The sequence below is a fragment of the Equus caballus genome, chromosome 27 (genome assembly GCF_041296265.1).
Source record: "Equus caballus isolate H_3958 breed thoroughbred chromosome 27, TB-T2T, whole genome shotgun sequence".
NCBI classification, from domain to species: domain Eukaryota; kingdom Metazoa; phylum Chordata; class Mammalia; order Perissodactyla; family Equidae; genus Equus; species Equus caballus.
Window position 1 is genome coordinate 29,744,112 of NC_091710.1, and position 21,847 is coordinate 29,765,958.

Sequence of the window (21,847 nt, forward strand, 5' to 3'; positions counted from 1 at the left end):
AGTTTATTCCATTTAACGCTCCCATGACTACTTTTGGTCATAACTCTACTGAATATTCAGGCGCTCTTTCTGGAAGTTATTCAGAGACAAATATTCATATTTAGACTCAGGTATTCAACAGCATTTCATCACACTACGGGGACACACAATGTGGGCTGTCGGAGACCAATAACTTGCACTGAGAACAGGTTAGAGTTAAGATATTAATCAAACAATTGAAACAATACAAGGAGCTTGACACTTACATGAGAAGGTACAGAATAAAGAGACTCTAATGGATGGGAGGGAGTCTATCTTCAGGAAAGAAGTCTGTCACCTCAAAGTAGGGATAAGCCTAACATTATTGCAATGGGTCAAACACATACGGTACCAAGAATTGGCAATATATGAGAATTGATGACCCAGGGTTATGTCCTCTTTTAATTTGGAGAGTTAGAAGACTGGGAGAGAGGAAGGAGTGATTGTCAGGAACTGGAAAAAGAAGGTCACTGATGACTGAGTTATACTCTGAATATGATAACTGGAAGATTCCAGTTCAAATATGATGACTCATTCCAGAGAAAGCTATATTCTATTTTTTGTCATAATCCATCACCTGTATCTTCTTTTCAAGAACGTAATAAAATATATATATCATACATACTGGGATATTTGGGGGTAAAATGCACTCATGCATGCAGCTTACTTGAAATTGCATCAAAAATAAGAAGAGTTGATGGATAGATAAATGGGTAGATATTTGGTAAGGCAAATAGAGCAAAATGTTAACTGTAAAATCCAGATAGCGGGCATACGTTGTTTACTGCACAACTCATTCAACAGAACATTCCATCCAAAAGCAGCAGAAAACACATTCTTCTCAAGCACACATGAAACATTCTCAACTTTTCTGTATGTTTGAAAATTCCATAATAAAATGCTAGAAAAAACATCCTAAAAAATGTTTTCCTGGCTGCTTCTGGCCACCATATATGACAGAGAACCCATCTTAATATACTATAAGTATATTAAGTAATTTTTATTATAAATACTCCTTAGCGTATGCCAGACAAACAAAATAATCTACCAGTTCCACACTCAATAATCTGCACTTGGTTACTGTCCTTCCTCAACTGCATGCTCTTCCATACTCACCATCCCCTGCCACTCTCAGTTTCAGGAATTGAGTCTAAAATAAATTTAAAAATTATATCAAGAATAGAAGATTCATATAATTTGAACCTTTATCTAATGGCAACGAAGTATCTTTATGTGACAAGTTTGCTGCAGAAAATCTAAGGCTTTTCCTGACCCCTCCCCCATACCATTTATTTATTGAGAAGGGATTTTTCTTAATGCTAGACTTCAACCCCTAGAGAATTGAACATCTATGAATAATGTGAACAGGGAAATTGTAAAGTTCACTCTACTGACAAAATTAGAAGGGTTAGACAGTAAGCTTCATTCTGTTGGGGAAAAAAAAGAATCCTTTTATTGTTAATGATGCTCCCATTCTAAACATATCTTTTTCAATGGTCAACTGGTCAGTAGAAACTACAAGGCCGAAGGCTCCGATGTGGAGCTTGTGCTTCTCCACTGCTATATTTCTCACCCAGTTATGCATACAGACATTTTATAAAACTATTAAATATTTATGATGCAGTAGTACAAAGCCCCTTTAAAAGCATCTGTATTTAACTAAATCATGTCACTGACAGCCAGACGCATGCAGAGCAATTTAACCTAGCAGGAAAAGTACTTCTTTTACATATCACTGCACTGCAGAGGGTTTCAGCCATATGCTTCTTTCTGCCCCCACATTCCTCCCATAAGAAGGAAAGGCTTATCTTAAATGGTTCAAAAGGCTTTTACATAGGCTTCTCAAATGAAACATAAATCTTCTGAAATGTTTCTCAAAAGTTCGTCCCTGAGGCTTTGCCACGACTCTGTCACCAGAGGTCAGACAAATAACCCATCCTCAGGCTAAGTCTCCTTAACCCCAGGTTAAAGACCTGGACTTAGCTCAATCTTTTCTTCTAGCATGCTCTTCCAAGTGTTTACTACTGTAGTCTACCATCGCTGGCTATCAAAGGCATCTAAAAGATATGTACAAGTGGATCCCCTCATTCTTCCATTTAACCCACAACAAGGCTCCAAGGAAAAAGTTTTAGATGAGTATATACACAGCTAACTTATTGTTAACCAAAGAATCTAATGAGATAAGTATTTCTACTTAAGCAGCTTTCCAAGGTACCTAAGCATGTAACGATACAAAAGAATACCAGAGAGAGATCTCTGAAAACTAAAAAAAAAATAATAATAAAACTGCAATGAAACGGTTAAACATTTTTAGGTATCTCAGGCTCAGAGCTAACTGTACTCCTGGAGACAGACAGTTTTAAGGTAACCTATGGCTGGAAAAAAATTTGTTGAAAGGGTCCCAAAATAACGATTTTAGTGATATGTATGCTGTCAAAAAATCAGGGATAAATGCTTGAGTTGTCCAACCCCAAATGAAATGATATTACTGTAATTCAGCCAACATATAGCCACTGATTAGGAAATCTGCTGTTCAGCATTTAAACTAACTTCTTTTCACAGTCTGGCAGGTAAAAGATGGAAAACCTCAGGATGACCTGATTCTCAAAAGCAGTAGATTTCAGATTTTAAGGTCACTGTATTTCACACAATAAAAATAGCTACCATTTCTAAAGACCCAAGATATATGTTAATTTATCTAGCTATCCATCCACCCACCCATCTGAAAAGTGTTTACTAGGTGGTTACTTATGTCCTAGGTGCTGTGCTGGGGCTTACAGATTTGGTGGCAGGAAGGTAAAAGAAGTTCCATCCTACAGCCACTCTCTTCTCTGAAGTAGCAAGTGAGGTTATCTGCTGAGTGAAGGCATGATTCAAACTTTGAGAGGGGTAAGATCTGAGTCACTTTGGAAAAAAGAAGAGAAGGCTGACCGTGAAAAACAGAAGCAGGTCAGACATTGTGGCGAGCAGTACATAAATCAGTCCTCTCTTATTTATAATCCTCACTATCAGGATCCTTCTTTCTCCTCCTGAGAATTATATTTTGAAACTGTACCAAAGGAAGAAGACTTAAAAAAAAAAAAGATCATCGATAACATAAGAAATAATTTTTATGTTGAAGTCTACATGACATGGACCCAAACAAGACTGAAGTGGGAGAGAGGAGGAAGAGAACAGAACAAGAACAAGTGTGATAATGAGAATGTATACGTGCACATATTTATCACAATTTCCACTTTGGACAGATTTACTTCTCAGACCAGTGCACCTTTTTCAACATCAGAATTTAATTTACAACGTTAGGTGCTCCGCTTAATTATGCCATGTGACTTAACTCTGGCCATGGTGAGACCAACCCATTTAAATGATGTTGCCAGTAAGTCCACAAATCAAAAAACTTTAACATCCTGAACAGCGTGATGCCCTTTTGTTGCATATTTCTTCTAATATGAACAGGATGAGGGGAGAATAAATGCCATAAACCCAGAATTCAGCAGAAAAATTTAACTTCTCTTTCAATTATTTTAAGAAGTTAAATCAGTATGTGAAAATATTGTGCAATTACAGCAAATTAAAAATTATTCATATCAAAGTGAAAAGGGAAGGCTTGGTCTTTAATTAATTTGTTATGGATTTCTCATATATTTTTTAAAATATGTGCCTTTTCTCAGTTTTTCCAGATACAGTCTAGGTTGATCTTGTCCCTGCTGCCTTTGATAACTTTATTCATTCATTCAGTAATTATTCAGTAAGTGCCTAATATGTGCCAGGCCCTACACAAGACTGAGAGATAAAGAGGTAGCCACTGCAACAGCTCCTGCTTCCATAGCGTTATATTCTACCGGAGGACTTAGTTTTCCTAATCCTAGCATGGCGCAAACGCAAAGACTTCAGAAGTGAGAGTCCATAGTCTTATGATAAATTCTACTTGTGTGGTAGACACATTGTGGAGCGGTATAAAAGAAAAAAAAAAAAGAGCCTGTCAGGAAACACTGTTTATTGTATATGCATATCTAAGTAGCTGAGATTTTCCTTCACTCAGGTTCTAGTCATGAAAACGTTTTCTTCTGATAATGTTTTGTTTTGACTAATGATAGAAGAAGAATGCAGAGATTCAATGCCAGAAGGGACTATACCTAGGCAAGAGGCCTTTGGAAATACTGGACAGTGAGAGGCAGGAAAACATAATCCATCCCTTTCCATCCTCAGTAACTATCAAAACAACACATCCACCAAAACAGACTAGGCTACAGGAGGAATTTGATGGTAGGTTGATTTTTTTTTTAAGCTCTTTAAAAAGTTATTGGCTTAATTGTTTTTGGTGGGTGGCTTAAAATAAAGAAATAAAATAAAATATTAATAATTTTTATTTTTATCTTTTTGGTGAATTGAATATTTCTTATTTACTAGTGATGCCAATGCACAGTTTTAAAGTATAGTTAAGCAAAATTTCCTGAACTGTTAAGGAAATGTTTGAACTTCACAGAAATTCTGATATGTCAAAATAAAAAAAAAAAACTATAGTCAAAATCAAAGAAAAATAATTATATTACACACATACAGATATAGATCTAATGATCTGATTTAAAAGTTGGTTGTAGAAACTGATTTAATCAATAAGAAAGTTCAACATGCTTCAAAGAAATAAGTATTAAATATTTTGACTAAGGTTAGTTCTCATAACTACCTAGCCTCTGCAAAATCACTGACATGGCAAAGGCTAAAGATGACCAAATGAGTTTCACTAGTAAAGTAATAAGCTATCATCTTCGTAAACATATGAGCTGTTCAGATATAAACTGTTGGTAATTAAAGAAATCAAGAATAAAGTGATCAGGATTAATGTCCTTTATCAAGTTAGAAATATTATTTTTCCTTCTTTCAATAAATTCTGATGAAAATATGCAAGGCTCTAGAGCAACCTGCTTCTCATTCAACATCTAAACCAATTTGAATTTTTTATGTTTACAACATAATTTTAATGTTGAACACTGTCATTCTGTTAATGTCCAATAATGGCATGTCCAATGAAGAAAAGAATGTATACTGGGCTGGAACTTTCTTATTTTATATTAACACTATCTGAAGGTACATTTTAAAGGACATTGCTAAAACGATTTTCATTTTTAAAAATTGGTTTCTCATATTCAAATACTAATGTCTCTGATGCTCAAAAATTATTTTTTTTTTGAGGAAGATTAGCCCTGAGCTAACACCTGCTGCCAATCCTCCTCTTTTTGCTGAGGAAGACTGGCCCTGAGCTAACATCCTTGCCCATCTTCCTCTATTTTATATGCAGGATGCCTACCACAGCATGGCTTGCCAAGCACTGCCATGCCCACACCTGGGATCCGAACTGGTGCACCCCGGGCTGCCAAAGTGGAACATGCACACTTAACCGCTATGCCACTGGGCTGGCCCCTCAAAAATTATTTTTTTATTTCATAAGTTTATAACCACTATGTAAATTAAAAGTATGATATACATTACTTACTTTGCTATTAACTTATTAACACAGCACTTTCCTTCTTCATTTCGAGCCCAATAATGTGTTATACTATCAAGCTACCTGGAGCATTAGGTATTATCTTTAGCCAATATCTTGTTTTTGTTCTCAAGGACACGGCACACACCCCCCCAAAAAATCAATGAATTCTGTGCAAACAAAAAGAAGTTTTAAAAATGAAGGGCAAATTAGATCTAATTATGGGCAATAGGATTTCAAAAGGCCCTAGAATAACATTATGAGCACTTTCCATGTTGAATTAAGCGTGCAGTTTAGTCAGCACAGATATTCTTTTTATATATCTTGTTTATGTCTACTATAAATATCATAAGCATTCCATTAGCATTAACCCAGCAATTAATGCATATATGATGAAGTCAGGTTCTAACCAGTGATAATAAATGCCTGTTCATCTCCCAAATCTTCTACCCTAACAAAGACATGCCTACCAAAGTCTAAGGGTTCATGTAGTTACAGGAAACCAGATGCATTATTTATAAGGATGCGGAGGCTAGAAAGTTCGACCATGCTGCTTACCCTAGCAGTGGCAGGCTCTAAGCTATTGGCAATAGGAACCTTGCCAGTGCATTAGAAGATGAGATAGAAGGGATCGCTGCCAAATAAAAGAGCTAAGTAATAACAAATGTTAAAGAAGAGCCTTGGGGGTTGGAGGGAGTTCTAGGCTCACCGATGAAGCACAATGCAGATCACCAAGCAGCCGCAGTGAATGCAGAAAGAAGAGTTGCAATCCCAATTAATTCTTTGTGTCTGATCTTTCTTGAGTGCTTGCTTTTTAATTACAGTTATATATTCTTTTCTTTATGTTACTATAGTATCTATATACAATTGAGAAAATTATAACTTGTATAGAGTAGGTATTGTGCACAGTATCAGATTTCAGGTTCAGGTATAATTAATTGTGTAGTTTTATGTTTTAGAAATCCATATCACTGTTTCAGTGATCCAGGACAAATTGGTATTTTTCCCCTTTGACTTCAAAGAAAAAGAAATCTGGCCACTAAAAAGCCACAATTTCTTATTCTTCATGTGTTCAAAATTGATATATTGCTACAGACAGATACCTGTCATGGCTTTAAGTAGATTTTGAGATACTGCCATTCAACTTTCATTTTATGTTTAATCATAGTCAGTCACTTGGAATTTACACCACAGTGCCACCAAAGGTTGCATGCTTTAAATGTTAACAGCAGCAGGGGCTGAGAATGCCATCTTGCCTAGGAAAAAAACCAAAAAACTAAAAACTAACAAAATAAGCCAAACTAAACCCAAAAAAAGAAAATTTACTGTAGGGATTGTTAAATTAATTAATAATTAATTAACCTGACTAGTGAGAGAAGAAAAATGTAGATTCAGTTCCAGAAGAGACCATGCCTACACAAGAGGCCTTTGGAAGTACTGGACACTGAGAGGCAGAAAAACATAATCCATCTATTTCCATTCTCAGTAACCATCAAAATAACACATCCACCAAAACAGACTAGGCTATAGTAGGAATTTGATGGTGGTATCAACCTGAAATTTAAACAAAAAGCTATGGTTCTATCCATCTGAAATTTAAACAAAATTTAAATCTGAATTCCATATCAATCTGCCATTTAAACAAAAACTATGGTTTTTATTCTGCATCTCAAAATTGATCTGCAACTTACCGAGAAAATCAAGGATAAACTAATTGAGGCTACGTATCACATATTATATTTATTCTTTCCTTTGAATAACTTGAGTTTCAGATACTTAATGCACATACCTTTTATCTACCATAACATGCTCATCATTCTCCCTCCATCCCAAGTGTGTGTGTACTAGACAGTGGAGGGGAAGACGTTCATGGTATTCTTTCTAAATTATCCAAGTACCAAACAAATATAATTTGTTACCTAAAACTTTCTAGTTTTAATGCCTTTTTTCATAATCAAGGTGTGTATATATTTCTGTACCTTGCTCAAGAACCTTGATTCATAAAACTGATTTGGTCCAAGTAATTGCTTTAGGGAAAAAGACCATTTTTAAAAGTAGCTGCAATAATCACATGCTTTCTAGAGTAATAAGACAGGGGTCACAAGAGAAGCCCTCTGAGGATTGTTCTTTCACCTTCTACCTCTACCGTCAGTGGGTGAAAAGAATAGCATATGGAGTCAGGGAGGCTGGAGTGAAACCCAGCTTCTGCCACCACCTGTTATATAACCTTGACTGAAGTGTCTGAACTTCTCAGTGTCCTCATCTATATAATGGGACTAATAATATCTATTCTCAGATGAAAGTATGTGACACATGGTCAGTGCTCATTAAAAGACATTATTATTACATTATTATTATTGATAATAAAAGAAAAATCGACCTTATTAATGCTATGGTGGCATTCCCTTACTCCCAGACAAGTGACTCTTCAGCACCACAGGGAGGAACAGCGACCAACCAGTTACTATGTAGATTTTCAGATAATTTGCAATAATCGTATCTAAAGTGAAACAGTCTTATAAATCACCATGTAAACAAGTTTTATCATAAAATGAAGAAAGTTTCCATATATAAAAGCCAGAAATAAATTTAAAATAGAAGCAACAGAGTGCGAAATACTTCTCAAAATGTTAAAAGTTCTCCAATAAATATTATTTAAGCCAACGTTGCTTTTTTAAACTTTGATTTTAAAATATTTAAATATCTTTTTTCACGATTTAAGGTTTAGGCAGTTTTCCTATAATTACATATGTGTACAGCTTTAAAAAATGATGATCATCTAACCAAAAACAAAAAATCACCTCACTGTTAATGTTTATATCCATTTAATAAATTCTTCCTGGGACCCAGCATAGTGATATGCTATGGGAATGAAAACACAAATCAACCAAAAGTCCTTCCTTCAAGAGCCTACACTCTGTTTTGGGAACTGATGTGCTCACCCGTGTAGATGATAAGTGACAAGCTTGTTGTTTGAAGCAAGAGCTATGGGACCACCAAGAGTGTATTTGGGGAGAGGGAAGATAACCTCACATCTAGTTATAACAATGAAATGACCAAGAGTTTGCTTTTATGCCTTGATTGGACAAAAACAATTTTTCATAATTTCAGAGCATCATTCAATAAAATACATCCAGATCTGAACTTCTCTTTAAAAATGAGGGGGATAGTTATGATCTTTTGAAAATTATGGAGACCATAGCTGACTCTGTGCTTCATGAAGACCCTGGCCACCAGAAGCTCTGTTAGACTCACTCCTCTACGCACTTTTTACCCAAAAGGTCACAGCCAATGTTGTAGAAACTGTAAAAAACAAGCAGAAAATTTTACTATAATACTTGTTTCTGTGTGTACACATGTAGTGGATATTATGTTTTATTTTCATTTATTTGTTCACTAAGCTAAACGCTGTTAAATCTCTGTCCTCTTTACCTGCAATATAAAAATGTTTTTAAAGGTTCTGATAAACCTCTTATGTGCCCTTGAGTCACCTATTTCCTTCCTAAAGCTTATCTTGCTTTCACACACAGTCTCATTTGCACATACAAGGTAATTCTCCTGCCCCAGTAATCTGTTCATCCTAAAACATACCCAAGGGACTCTTTGTATGGCTTCCCTTTTCACAGATAACTTGAGGAAAGTCTGAACAAAGATGCACGTCTGCTTTGGAGCATTAGAGACATGAAATTAGGAAGCTGCTATGAGGACAGAAAAAGCCCACCTGGCTCAATTAAAGGGAAATGTACAAAATTATAAAAAACGTACTATGGCCTGTTTAAATAATTTTCTCTCAGATATATGTAAGGCTATTTCTCTTTATATTCCCTTCACATCACATTTTATCATAAAAATATCTTGTCTGACAAGACGGGTTCCTCTAGTACATTTCATCAGAGGTTTGGAACACGTTAGATTTTACAGCTTTTTTTTTTTTTTGGAAAAAATGCAGCAACTTCCTTCTTAGAGCTTTGTAGACTGAGAATTACAAATAACCATAAACTGTGCTCAAAGTCATATTATTTGTGAATGATATGGATTTCTATGGGTTGACTAAATAGCTGGATCTCTGGATTAAAATATAGGACATTTGTATAGAACATTATAAAATAACATTTTAATATTTGAATATATTTAATATATTTGCTTTTGCAGATCTTTTTCTAATATATCTTAATCCCCATATGGAGAGTTTGTAGTTGAAAATTTGATCAAATGGCACGAAAGTTTCTTGTTAATCTCTGCTCTCAAGAAACGAATTTTAAGAAAATTGAGAAAGGAATCACCATAAAGGAAAATTTTGCTTTTCAATATTTAATAATTTTAATTGATCAGTTTACTTTACTATTTTAATTTACTATATGTATCACTCCATTATAATATAACCAGACATACATTTTCAAGTTTAACACTTCTCTCATCTTTGGGTCAATTCAACGGCTTTTTAGAAAATAAAACTAAAAAACAAGTTTTGCAAAGGAAAATAAAATTGTTCAAGAAACTGCAAACTTTCCATAGTCGTTTCTAGATAACCTAATCAAAAATATCCCCTCAGTTATGTAACACATCTTTGTAAGTCCATCTATATACCAGGGTTAAGTTTCCAATAACCAAGAGTAATTCAATTTACTGTACTGTGATTATGCTCCTCCAAAATTTCCAGTTAAATACCTAAATCCTTTAAAAATTCCCCAAACTACTTTCAAAATCCTACTTCGTGTGAATTATTTTCTGATACCTCAATCTTAGTCTTTTACTTTTAATGGTAAATTATAGAATTTCACCATCTTTTTAAATGGGATAAACTTCAGGGTTCTGATTTCTTCGTAAAATGAGCTTTAAAGATGAAGCAGAAACAGCAATTGGCTACTTAAAAAAAAAGACAACAATAAAAACTAATCATTACTCAAATAATATTTCCTTTTAAATCACCTATCACAAAATATAAATATTTCTATCTTAAGATAGATATATTCATATTTAAAATATATTTTTAATTTATAATTTAACTGTATATTTTATTTATAATTTAATTTATATTTTAATTTATAATTTATAATATAATTTAAAAATAATTTAAGATATATTTATATTTAAAAAGATAAATATATTCTATCTTAAGCAATATTTTTTAAAAAACAACTTGATTTAAAACTTTGCCCTCTATATTCTACTTTGTATTATGATTAGGTGTCATTACACACAATTAGCACAGTTAAACACAATTAATCTTTCTACTTTATAGCCAACTCCTTCAGAACAAGGATGATTCTCTATTTATGTCCCCCTCCAAGAAATACATATCAAAATTCCTAGCATCCTGCTGGAACACAGCAGGAACTGGATTATTAACTATTTGTTTATTCAAATGAAAGAGAGGAAAAGCCCTCAGTGATCTAAGAATCAAATAGCAGAAAGAGGGCCAGCAAATTTTAATTCCTAAATTTACCACTCACTCAGTGTTTGACCTTAATTGTCACCTAGCCTATCCCTGTCTACATTTTGCTTTTCTTACTATTGAAATGAAGAGATTAATTGCCCCAAACTCCTTTTAAAAATTAAAAGAATGATTAAATTTTTTATCATTACAAATTTCCCACAATATTTAACAAAGCCAGTGTGTCTCTCTCTCTTTCTCTCTCTCTCTCTCTCCCATTGTCATATCTGATAAAATGACTGATATTCACCCAAGAGGAGGTTCTGGAATATCTGAGCAAAGAACAAAACAGTAGCTCATATTTGATGGACAAACTCAACCTAAACATCAAATCTCCTAAATAAGAGATAGTTAAGGACTGCAATGAAGATGACCACAGCTTTAGGCTGTAACCCACACTGGCCCACATAATTGGTTTTTAAGATTCTGCTGACCTCTGGTAGACTGAGAGAGAAAATGAAAGTACCATTCCAGCTGTTCTTCGATGATTACTTGAACTATGTACACACAGCACCTTTATTAAAGAAATGAATTAAGTACCCAAGCACCTCCTATGCTAGACGCATTATAACAAGAGCAGGGCAGACAAAAGTGGGAGATGCCCACAGACGAACTACTGGAGTCACTAATTCCTCTAGGTTTCAGCGGTGATGTCTATGAGGCTGGTAAAGCTGCAGTCAGTGTGATCTCACACTTCAAGAAGACCTGCTGAGTTCTCTACACAATACGAAATGGACGGGGCTAAGCATGCTTCTTTCCCTTTTCTTAATGAAAAAAACAAAAACCTAATCAACATGCAATTACCCTGGTGAAAGAAACTAGTAATTTTTCAAAATCTACCTTGTCATAGATTTTTATAAAAAGAATGTGGATCAAGTACTCTTTGACTTTTAACTCCAAAGTTACAACATTTCACAGATTTCAAAATGCATCCCATGCATTCTAATCTGAAAACTGTAATTCATTTGTCTACTCTTTTCTACTTTCTTCAGAGAAGCATAAATTCCTGTGTTAAAAAGGAGGGCATTCCTGGGGCTGGCCCTGTGGCGCAGCAGTTAAGTTCCCACATTCTGCTTCCTGGCGGCCGGGCGTTCGCCGGTTAGGATCCTGGGTGCGGACATGGCACCACTTGGCAAAAAGCCATGCTGTGCTAGATATAAAGTAGAGGAAGATGGGCATGGATGTTAGCTCAGGGCCAGTCTTCCTCAAAAAAATAAATAAATAAATAATAAAAAAAGAAAGCCACCAAGTTCAACATAAGTAAATTTACCAAAATCTTGTTAGCTCCGCTCTCCTAGATGCTTTCTTGGTGCACACATCTCTTTCCTTCTCCTGCCTCCACTTCACTGTTTAAAGAAACTGAAAATCTTTCATATATAATCTGTTTCACTGCTCTATGTCTAATGACTAAAAACACTTACCATGGTTTAACACTTCTTTTAAAATAGGAAAAATAAAGATGTCCTTCCCTCTCCCAGCTGATACACAAAGAGATGGAAGATTTAAAAAAAATATGTTAAAGAGAATATACCAGTAAAAATCCCCCAAAAGAATAACATCTGGAGAAATAATTGCTCCAGGTCTGATAATTTTCTAAGGAATTTAGCTATCATACAAATAATTTCCAGGATTTATGATATTATGCAATAAATTAAACAGTAGTTAGCCTGGAATAAGGCTAGGCATCCATCCCAAACATAAACTACCACTGAGGAAGACTCGCCTGTTTGATGAAGATCAGATTCCCATTAGCACAATGGCTCTAAGCTTATCCCCATCTCCGTAAATAGCTTGCTCTGAAATAGACCACATCATTCTCAAACAAAGTAACCAAAGAGCAAGTCACTGAAATGATCCTAGACCAACGTTTCTGCCTCCTTTAATGATATTAACTCCTTGAATTGTGTTGCCATTAACCAAGGCCTCTCCTGTCCATTTCATTACCTTGCAGATTGTGGAGAGTATTATTTCAGTCTAATTTGGCTTTGGAATAATTGGGATAAATGTGATTATATTCCTGGAGTCTTTATAAGAACTCCATTTTGAGGCTTTTTTTTTTTAAGGAAGAAGGCCTTCCCTCAAGCTATCTGTATGGATCCCACATCACTTTGTAATAAAAGACCATAAAATTAGAAATAATAAGATTCAGGGGTAAATTTCTGCTCTGCCACCTCATTTGTATTTGAATTTGGAGACTTCAGAAATTTCTGAGCCTCAAGTCCCTCATCTGACAAATGGGACGAAATCTAGGTCACCGAGTTATTGTGTGAATCAATGACTCAATATATGAAAATATGCCTTATAAAATATACAATATGATACAAATACCAGTTATTTACATATACATAGCACACCCACATACAGGTGTAAGGTTCAAAAGAATGATTTTGTAAAAGGTTAATTTCAACTGAATACCAAAGGTTCACTATGATTTAGTTATAAGCTTGACCAAAAGTTTTGAGAGTGGGGCCAGCCCAGTGGTATAGTAGTTAAGTTTGCAGGCACTACTTTGGTGGCCCAGGGTTTGTGGGTTCAGATCCTGGGTACTGACCTACACACTGCTCATCAAGTCATGCTCTGGCGGCGTCCCACGTACAAAATAAAGGATGATTTGCACAGATGCTAGCTCAGCAACCATCTTTCTCAACCAAAAATAGGAGGATTGGCAATGGATATTAGCTCAGGGCCAACCTTCCTCACAAAAAAGTTTTGAAAGTATCTTGTGCAGTAGTGGAATGCAATGACAGACACTGAATGACTTTAGAAAGGGCAGAGGCAGAACTGAAGAATTATTTTCAGTTGCAGGTAGTACTGCAAGAAACAAAAGTAAGATACATTCACTTACAAAATGAATGAACGGAACATGAAGGCAATAACCTGCCTGAGCATATCAATGGCTGTGATAGAAAAGCCCTACTCTTGCTCCAAGTCGCTGTATTGTACTGAAAATCTGTAACTAACTCTCTGGGCAATCAGAAATACAGAAGTAATACCAGTTGCGCAATTTCCTTTTCAAATTATTCTTTTATTGTTATATGATGCTTGGTAATTTGTTATTTTCCACAACAGATAGGGCCACCACACCCTTGAAAGTGCCATGTTTTTAGAAATCTGGAAACACAATTTGCATTCAGTTAGAAGTAGCTCTCCAGTGGTGACAGGATAGAGTCATATTTTGCCACCAATAAAGATTTGAAATTGAAACGCCATTTTTCCAGCAGATAATCAGTTAACAAAGATCCGGGCAGTTTCCTCTATCATTAAAACAGGTACGTCAGTTACAGCTGAGGGTGGAATACAAGACTCATAGCTCTAAGTCTCACCAATGGACCAGCAGACCTGGTCCAATCTCATCAATACATAACACTGTGCTATTCCCCAGTGAAAATGCTGTATCTCATTATAACAGAAACATCTCTGCAGACAAAAGACATTTCTCCCCTCAGCTAGCTCTTTTAGGTGCCAAATTAAAGATTGAATTGTTCATTTCATTCAGAGATTTCAAAGAGGACTTCCTGGCTAAGTTCCTTTAAAATGGAGCCTGAGCTGAGAATATATAATATTTTGAAAAGATATAGTGACTTCTTGGCTTAGAACTTTGAGCACCATCATTTAGACTGAAAATCATTAACTCCTTTCCTCCTCCAACAATAAGGATAGTATCCTATGTTGCTCAAATAAGATGCAAGGAGTTCCCTGATTTCCATTCTCTCTTCGGAGCCACACACTTTTGCAGGTGCTAACTCTCTCCCATATATACAGGACACCACCTATGAGCAAAGCTGCGCTAAATGATTCCCATTAATTTTCCCACATTAGGTTTTCCAACATGGGTTTGAGATAAACAAGAGTATAGAAACATAGAAACTGAGTCTCAGGAGGTTAAACAACTTGCCTAAGATTACACAGTAATTAGCAGCACTAGTATGTATTTAGACTTAGGAACAGGAGTCCATCCAAAGCCTGTGCTTTCCATTCTACCTCACCACCTGTCACGCCTTAATGTGTAACACAAAGATCACATGGGCTCCCCTGGTCCCAGACAATGCATTTACCTTCATTGACCACACATACTCCCAATCTACTTTGTATTGAAGACTACTTTTCAGTCCATTCACAGAATCGCATTCCTTTTCATATTAAAAGCTTTTTTTCCTTTTTTTTTTTTTGGTGTGTGTGTGAGAAGAAGATTGTCACCAAGCTAACACCTGTGGCAATCTTCCTCTATTTTATGTGGGATGCTGCCACAGCATGGCCTTACCAGTGGTGCTAGGTCCATGCCCGGGACGCAAACCTGCAAATCCTGGACAGCCGAAGAAGATAGTGCAAACTTACCCACTATGCCACTGGGCCAGACGCTAAAAGCTTTTTTTTGAGGCAAAAAAACCTCATGCATCATAGCAGGCTGGTGTATTGTCTGGCTTTGAATCCTGCTTGTGTGACTTTAGACAAAATATATCAGGTTTCATCATCTGACAAATGGAATAAGGTTTTGTGAGAACCATGAGTCATCATCCACGTAAATCACCTAGCAGAGCGCCTGGCACACAGTGAGCCTTCAATAAACGTTTCCTGTTATTATTATTTGAAACATATAATACTATTTAAGACTATTTTTCAGAAACCTATCTTTATTTTCTTCCCAATTGCATTCATTAGATTTTTTGTCTTTGTTTCCCTCATTTATTTATTAAATTGGAATGGATGGTTCTTAATTCAGCAAAGTGGTTGGTAGAACAATTGTATTTTTGTATAGCATTCAACAGAATCATCAGCAAAAGAGGGTCACCAGCAGCTGGCACTTCAGAGAGAAGTCATTAAGGTTTGTTCTAAATAGTCCATTTCCCTTCTTGCTGATTCCATGTAAAGGAGGAACAGGATAGTCCTCCCAGCTGTTTTGTAAGTTCAAGTGCTTCCCCTTGTACAACTTGTCGCTTATGTGTAATAGGATACTCATTTAGCAAATTATTTCTACATTTCTAAGTCAAAGATGCCTTATTTACAAAAAAAATAAAATAAAGAAAAATAATGTTAATTTTTATCAGGAGATTATTACAAGAGACTTTTTAAAAATTTGGGGGCCTGCCCAGTGGTATAGACGTTAAGTTCACATGCTCTGCTTCGGCAGCCTGGGGTTCACAGGTTTGGATCCCAGGTGTGGACCTACGCACCGCTCATCAAGCCATTCTCTGGAGGGGTCCCACATACAAAACAGAGGAAGACTGGCACAGATGTTAGCCCAGCAACAATCTTCCTCCAGCAAAAAGAGGAAGATTGGTAACAGATGTTAGCTCAGGGCCAGTCTTCCTCACCAAAAAAACACAAATTTTATAAATTAGCAGCTTTAAATATAGTGAATATACAATGCAAATTCCAAATTTCAAAAGAGAAGGAGTTAAAACTTGCCTTACAAAGGGAAGGAGACTGGTAACTTTGCTATTTCACCAATATTTATGAAACACTAGGAAAAATAAATATAAAGGGGGCAAAAACGATAAGGTTTGTAGGTGAAAAATAAATCTCTTAAAACCTGCAGTCAAGAACAATTTCTTTATTGTTAGTGATTTTAAAAAAATCACTTAAAAATTTTAGATTTAAAAAGTACTTTTAAAATATTTCTGATTAGTAGTTAACGACATGAGAATACGTTTATGCTACATTAAGCAGATAGAAGGAGGATGGATAAGTAAAAAGCCAGAAGGAAAAACACCAATTAGGAAATATACTAAAATTAGCAGTAGTATTTTTGATAGGTAGATGGGCAATTTTTCTTTTCTTTTTTTTGTTTTTTTCTTTTCCAACATGAGTTACAGAGGAGAAAAGGAGAACTCTGAGGACTGGAGTGGAGGGAAGGCTTTGGGGGAAAATAGGATGCCGGCAGAAAAGACTGACTTGGTATCCGAGGCAGGGTTCCGAGCCGGGCCAAGGACATAAACTACCACTGCTGAACCCTCTCAAGATTCCCCCAGTGGTAAGATGCTCCCAAAAACGGGACAGGCAGGAAGGGGACGTTTCCTCACAAGGGTGCGCACATTTGTACTTCCAGAACTGAACAGCAACACGGCTGCCTCGCCTTTTTTATACCGACCCAAGAAGCACACCAAATCGTCATAATACATAGAAGATTTCCTGAATCCATACTACTTCAGAAAGGCTTTTCATAAATTACTTTAGAAAACACCAGTGTCAAGAGTTCAAAGAATGTAGCCCACACAGACATGATTACGCTGTGATAGCACAGTTCACTTTGCACATACAGGGATTTACGAGCGTCTCCGCGGGCTGAAATAAACTGAAAAGAAACCTACACTTCAGGGCTGATTATTTCTGCCCTATGTGAACTTTTCCAAGGCCTCTGACTCTTTCACGTATTTTGAATTTTTAAGCCCAACTTATTGCTATTGCTGAGTCTTCAGGTTTCACCTTCAGCCTTTCCTCATTGGAGATCTGCTGACATCGCAGCCCTTCTGCAAGGCGGGTTCTGTGCGATGCTGCCTTTACATATGTTCAGTGCCTCATGCTGCTTTCACTGTTCTAACCAGACTGGACCGAGGATCCTGCTACTATAGGTTTATATTTTCAAATTATAGAGCATATTTTCATAAGATTAAAAAAGTGTATTCATTAATCAACTCAACAATATTTACTGAGAGCCTACCATGAACGGGGAGTGAGGTATGAAAATGGCATGCTGAAATCTTTCAACATAATGATACACAAAGCCTTCTTGCTTAGTTTTAAGCCTTTACCAAATATCAGGAACTAATTCCGCTGAGAGTTAGAGATCAGCGTCGGATTTCAAAATTATTTCCCTCTCAACAGTATTGCAATGAACAGAAATGTAAACAGGGAGATTCATTTCAGTTCCCTAACGCTCTGGAAAACAGTAAGAAGTATTTCATTCCAGAACTACTCAGATATGCTTAAGGATAGCATCCACCGCCCCATTAACGATAGCATGAAGGGTTCCAATTACAAGAGTTTCAATGACTTTATTCAATGAATCCTGCAGGGGAGAAATTATTCCCAGACAAAAATGTCAAAAAGAAAAACCTAGTATTTACTTTTGTATAATAAACACTCAAAAATATAAAACAAATCTCAACATGACTCCTTAATGCTAGTTAGCTAAAAGCTATATAATTATACTAATCTTTTTTTTTTCCGGTGAGGAAGATTCACCCTAGCTAACATCTGTTGCCAATCCTCCTCTTTTTTTTTTTCCCTTTGAGGAAGACTAGCCCTGAGCTAACACCTGTGCCAATCTTCCTCTATTTTTTGTATGTGGGATGCCTCCATAGCATGGCTGATGAGCAAAGTAGGTCCGCACCCAGGATCCAAACCAGTGAACCTGGGCCACTGAAGGAGAGCGTGTGGAACTTTAACTACTGGCCATGGGGCAGGCCCCTAATTATACTAATCTTCTTATAAATGGAATTAAATAACAAATACCCGAAACTTCCTAGAAGGGATTATCATTTTAGAGTAGGTAATGAGTGTCCTCAGAATAAAGAGGAAGCCAATTTAGTCCTTCCTAGCAATTCATTTCCTGTTTGATCTTACAAGATTATTGCCATCAATCCAGTTAAATGATGCTTTACCTACCTAAAGTATAGCCAAAACATTATACTTCATGCAATAAAAAATGTTTCCATCATATCGTTACAGTTCTGGTAACACCAACGCAAACAGAGAGGCTTTGGGATCAAACTGGATCTATTTTAAAAGATTGACATGGGCCAGCCCCGTGGCCGGGTGGTTAAGTTCGCGTGCTCCACTGTGGCAGCCCAGGGTTCGGATCCTGGGTGCGGACATGGCACTGCTCGTCAGGCCACGTTGAGGTGGCGTCCCATATGCCACAACTAGAAGGACCTGCATCTAAGATATACAACTATGTACCAGGGGGATTTGGGGAGATAAAGCAGGAAAAACACCAAGATTGGCCACAGTTGTTAGCTCAGGTGCCAAAAAAAAAAAAAAAAGATTGACAAAAAAAGTGAAGTCACCAAAAGTACAGACCTTCTTTTCAAGTGTTTCCTACCATGCTAAGGGCCAAAGGAAATTAATTGTTCCTTAAACACACTCTCAAGGTTGGAATAGAACAATCGGGAGCACCTATTTACTGAAGAGCTTATCAAACTGAGAAATAGCTTTAAACAAAGAGCTAAAATAAGGAAGAGAAAGACTGTAGTTATAAGTTTCATTTTCAAGGTCTGATGCATTCCCCTGTTGGATCGCAAAATTTAATTCTATGCTATTCACCATTTATAAATATCAAAACTATTTTTTACAAGTTCTTGCTAATTTCTCAAGTTCCCCTGACATAGCACAAAGCACCACTCCATCTAACAGTGGGAGAACTCCATAAGCACAGAGCCCATTTCACATTAAACAGATGAAAACTAATCTGAATTTTTGCCTAGGGACTTGCTTTCAAACATTTTCATAATTAGTCACTTGCTGTCAAATTTGAATTAAGGGCATCTATATATAGTTTCCTTACTCCATCACAGCAGACTTTATAGAGAACTGACGAGCTTTGGAACAGAGGCCCCTACCAGCTGGGTATCATGCCTCAGGCAGTTGCTGAAGGCATCAGATACACTAAAAAAACCAAAAAAAAAAAAAACCCAACAATGATCTCTCTATTGCTCGCCCAGAGCCAGGCCTCAGAGGCTATGTAGTTATTTTCCAACATTCAGAGACACTACAGATAAACTACCACATATTTGGTATCTCTTAATATCTACATGTATCTTAGGGGCAGAGGGTAGCTAGTCAACCCCAAGCACAGCAGGAGGCCATTTCTATTCCAAACAGCAAACGCCATCCCGCTACCACACTTGATACACTGTCCCTCAAGAAGGGCAGAGGATAGACGTGAACACGATCTTCAGAAGCAGATACTGTCTTGGGTTAAAAAGTAGTGAACAGAATATTTAAATATACTTACATGAAGACGTATTTGCTCCTTCTGTTGATACTGATATTCTAATGGGAGACTCTATAAAACATAAAAGCGGAATGAGGCTTTATTGAACCATGCTGCTTAGATTCTAAAATTAGAAATTTTCCAGGCTTGCGGATCATCTAGAAAAAGAGGACTAGAAAATAGTGCAACAGAAAAGCTGAAGCCTTTCCATGTCTGAGGAAGATATATGCAATATTCAGAGACCACAAAGGAATATTCCTGTAGTCCAGACCCAAAGACTTTTGAAAGAGATGAAGATGGAGTCGGTCCATCTGAAAGACGTCCCACACAGCAACTGCCGTAGGAACTTCCTAGAAATACTACTCTGAACAGATCCACCCTACAGGTGACACACACAACTCCTTCTCTTAGGAGTCGTCTTGATTTTAAGAAACTTGAAATCAAAGAGAACAATCCCCATAATCTGAGAGAGTGAAAGTTGCCTTCCACGCATAGAGAAAAAAAGGAAGAATGAGAAAATTTTCAGGCAACTTGGTCCGCATAAACATCCTAACTAAACATGGTGTGAGTAAGGTCCATGCAGAGTCCAGCAGAATAATTACATGAGGATCATATAAAACATGCTAAACAAATACATAATCCAATTATTGGGGAGGAAGAGTAGCAAGATTCTCTTAGGTAGGAAGAGTAAAGGAAGGAAAACCAGTATTTAAGTACAGACAGAGCATAAAACATAACTCATGCTGGAAAAAAGCATGGGAAAGGGTTTTTATTAGTAAGAAATAGGAACAACTTAGTATCAAAGAAGGATTGAAATTCAGCAGCCAGAAAGTTATAAAGATTCAAATCAGATATGAGAAAATAAGTTATAGTCACTCCAAATTCCCAAGAAAAGCACGACATAAATTTAAAAGCTCAGGTTCATGACAGCATCTATTGGAGTCAGAAAACGAAGTCCTTACATTCAAGAAATGCCTGAATGAAAGGTGAAGATATTCAGATAACTCAACAATTTTTTTTCTTTTTATCTCTGTCTTTCCTTCATTCCCTCCCTCCCTACTTTTCTTCCTTCCTTCTTTCTTTCTTTCCGTCTCTCTCTCTTTTCTCTCTCTCTTTCTTTCTATTACTCAGAAAAGTAAGATCCTCTTAGGTTCCAGGATCATTCCACCCTACAACACACATACTTAACATCTTAGTGACGACACATGAATATGCCCTAAAGATGGCCAAAGCAGTCTAGGATATAGAGAAATTTAGCGTTTATGACTTTCAACAACAGCTTTGAAGAGAAGAGGAAAAACTGGTGAAGGTAAGATGGAAAAGGCTGTGTTAGATTATATGGCCTCCTACAGCTTCAACAAGGTACAGGCCAGAAGGAAAAAAGTCAATGAAGCCAAAACAGGAAATACGGGGTCATGGGAAGAATACTGAGCTTGAAGTGTCTGCTCTTCTACTTGCTGAGATATATGACTTAAGATTTCTAATGCTCATTTTTCTCATCTGTAAAATGAAGAAAAATAATGTCCTGTTTCACAAAGCTGTTGTGATTACAAATGAGATGTAAAAATCTTTGTAAACTGTAAGGTATCATGCAAAAACAACCTGTTCTTTTACCTCCGAAATGAGTTTTGAATCTAGGTCTCCAAAAGCTTACCTCCAATTAAGTATTAATTTTTAAATATTCTAAGGTTCTGTTAACTATAGAATTACAGAGGATAAGGAAAAGTAAAAAAAAAAAATTAATTCACAGTAGATTAATTAAATTTGCAGCTAGTGGAGAAATCAATGAATTATGGTTATACATGCATTAGTAGACTTCGGTTATAAGTAGCTAATGTCTGCTAAGACTATAATTGCTATCAGCAAATATTATGGGCAAAGGAGAAACTAACAAAAACAAATAAATGCCCCCAAAATGCAACAACGTTTAAAAAAGTCAGGCCTATAACTATTTTTGTAAGTTTAGTGACCCACAACT

General features: G+C 36.3%; 1 protein-coding gene across 7 annotated transcripts in view; it reads right to left on the reverse strand.

Annotated features, from left to right (window-relative positions):
- The window catches only part of NRG1 (neuregulin 1), a 218,988-nt gene that overhangs the window by 132,974 nt on the left and 64,167 nt on the right, over positions 1–21,847 (reverse strand). For 5 of the 7 annotated variants that reach the window (XM_070253506.1, XM_070253505.1, XM_070253501.1 and 2 more), the window contains exon 5: positions 19,891–19,941. The exons of the other annotated variants lie outside the window; for them this stretch is intronic. In XM_070253506.1, coding sequence (XP_070109607.1) covers positions 19,891–19,941 — 51 coding nt within the window. The remainder of the gene's footprint in view (positions 1–19,890; positions 19,942–21,847) is intronic. 7 annotated transcript variants of the gene reach the window in all.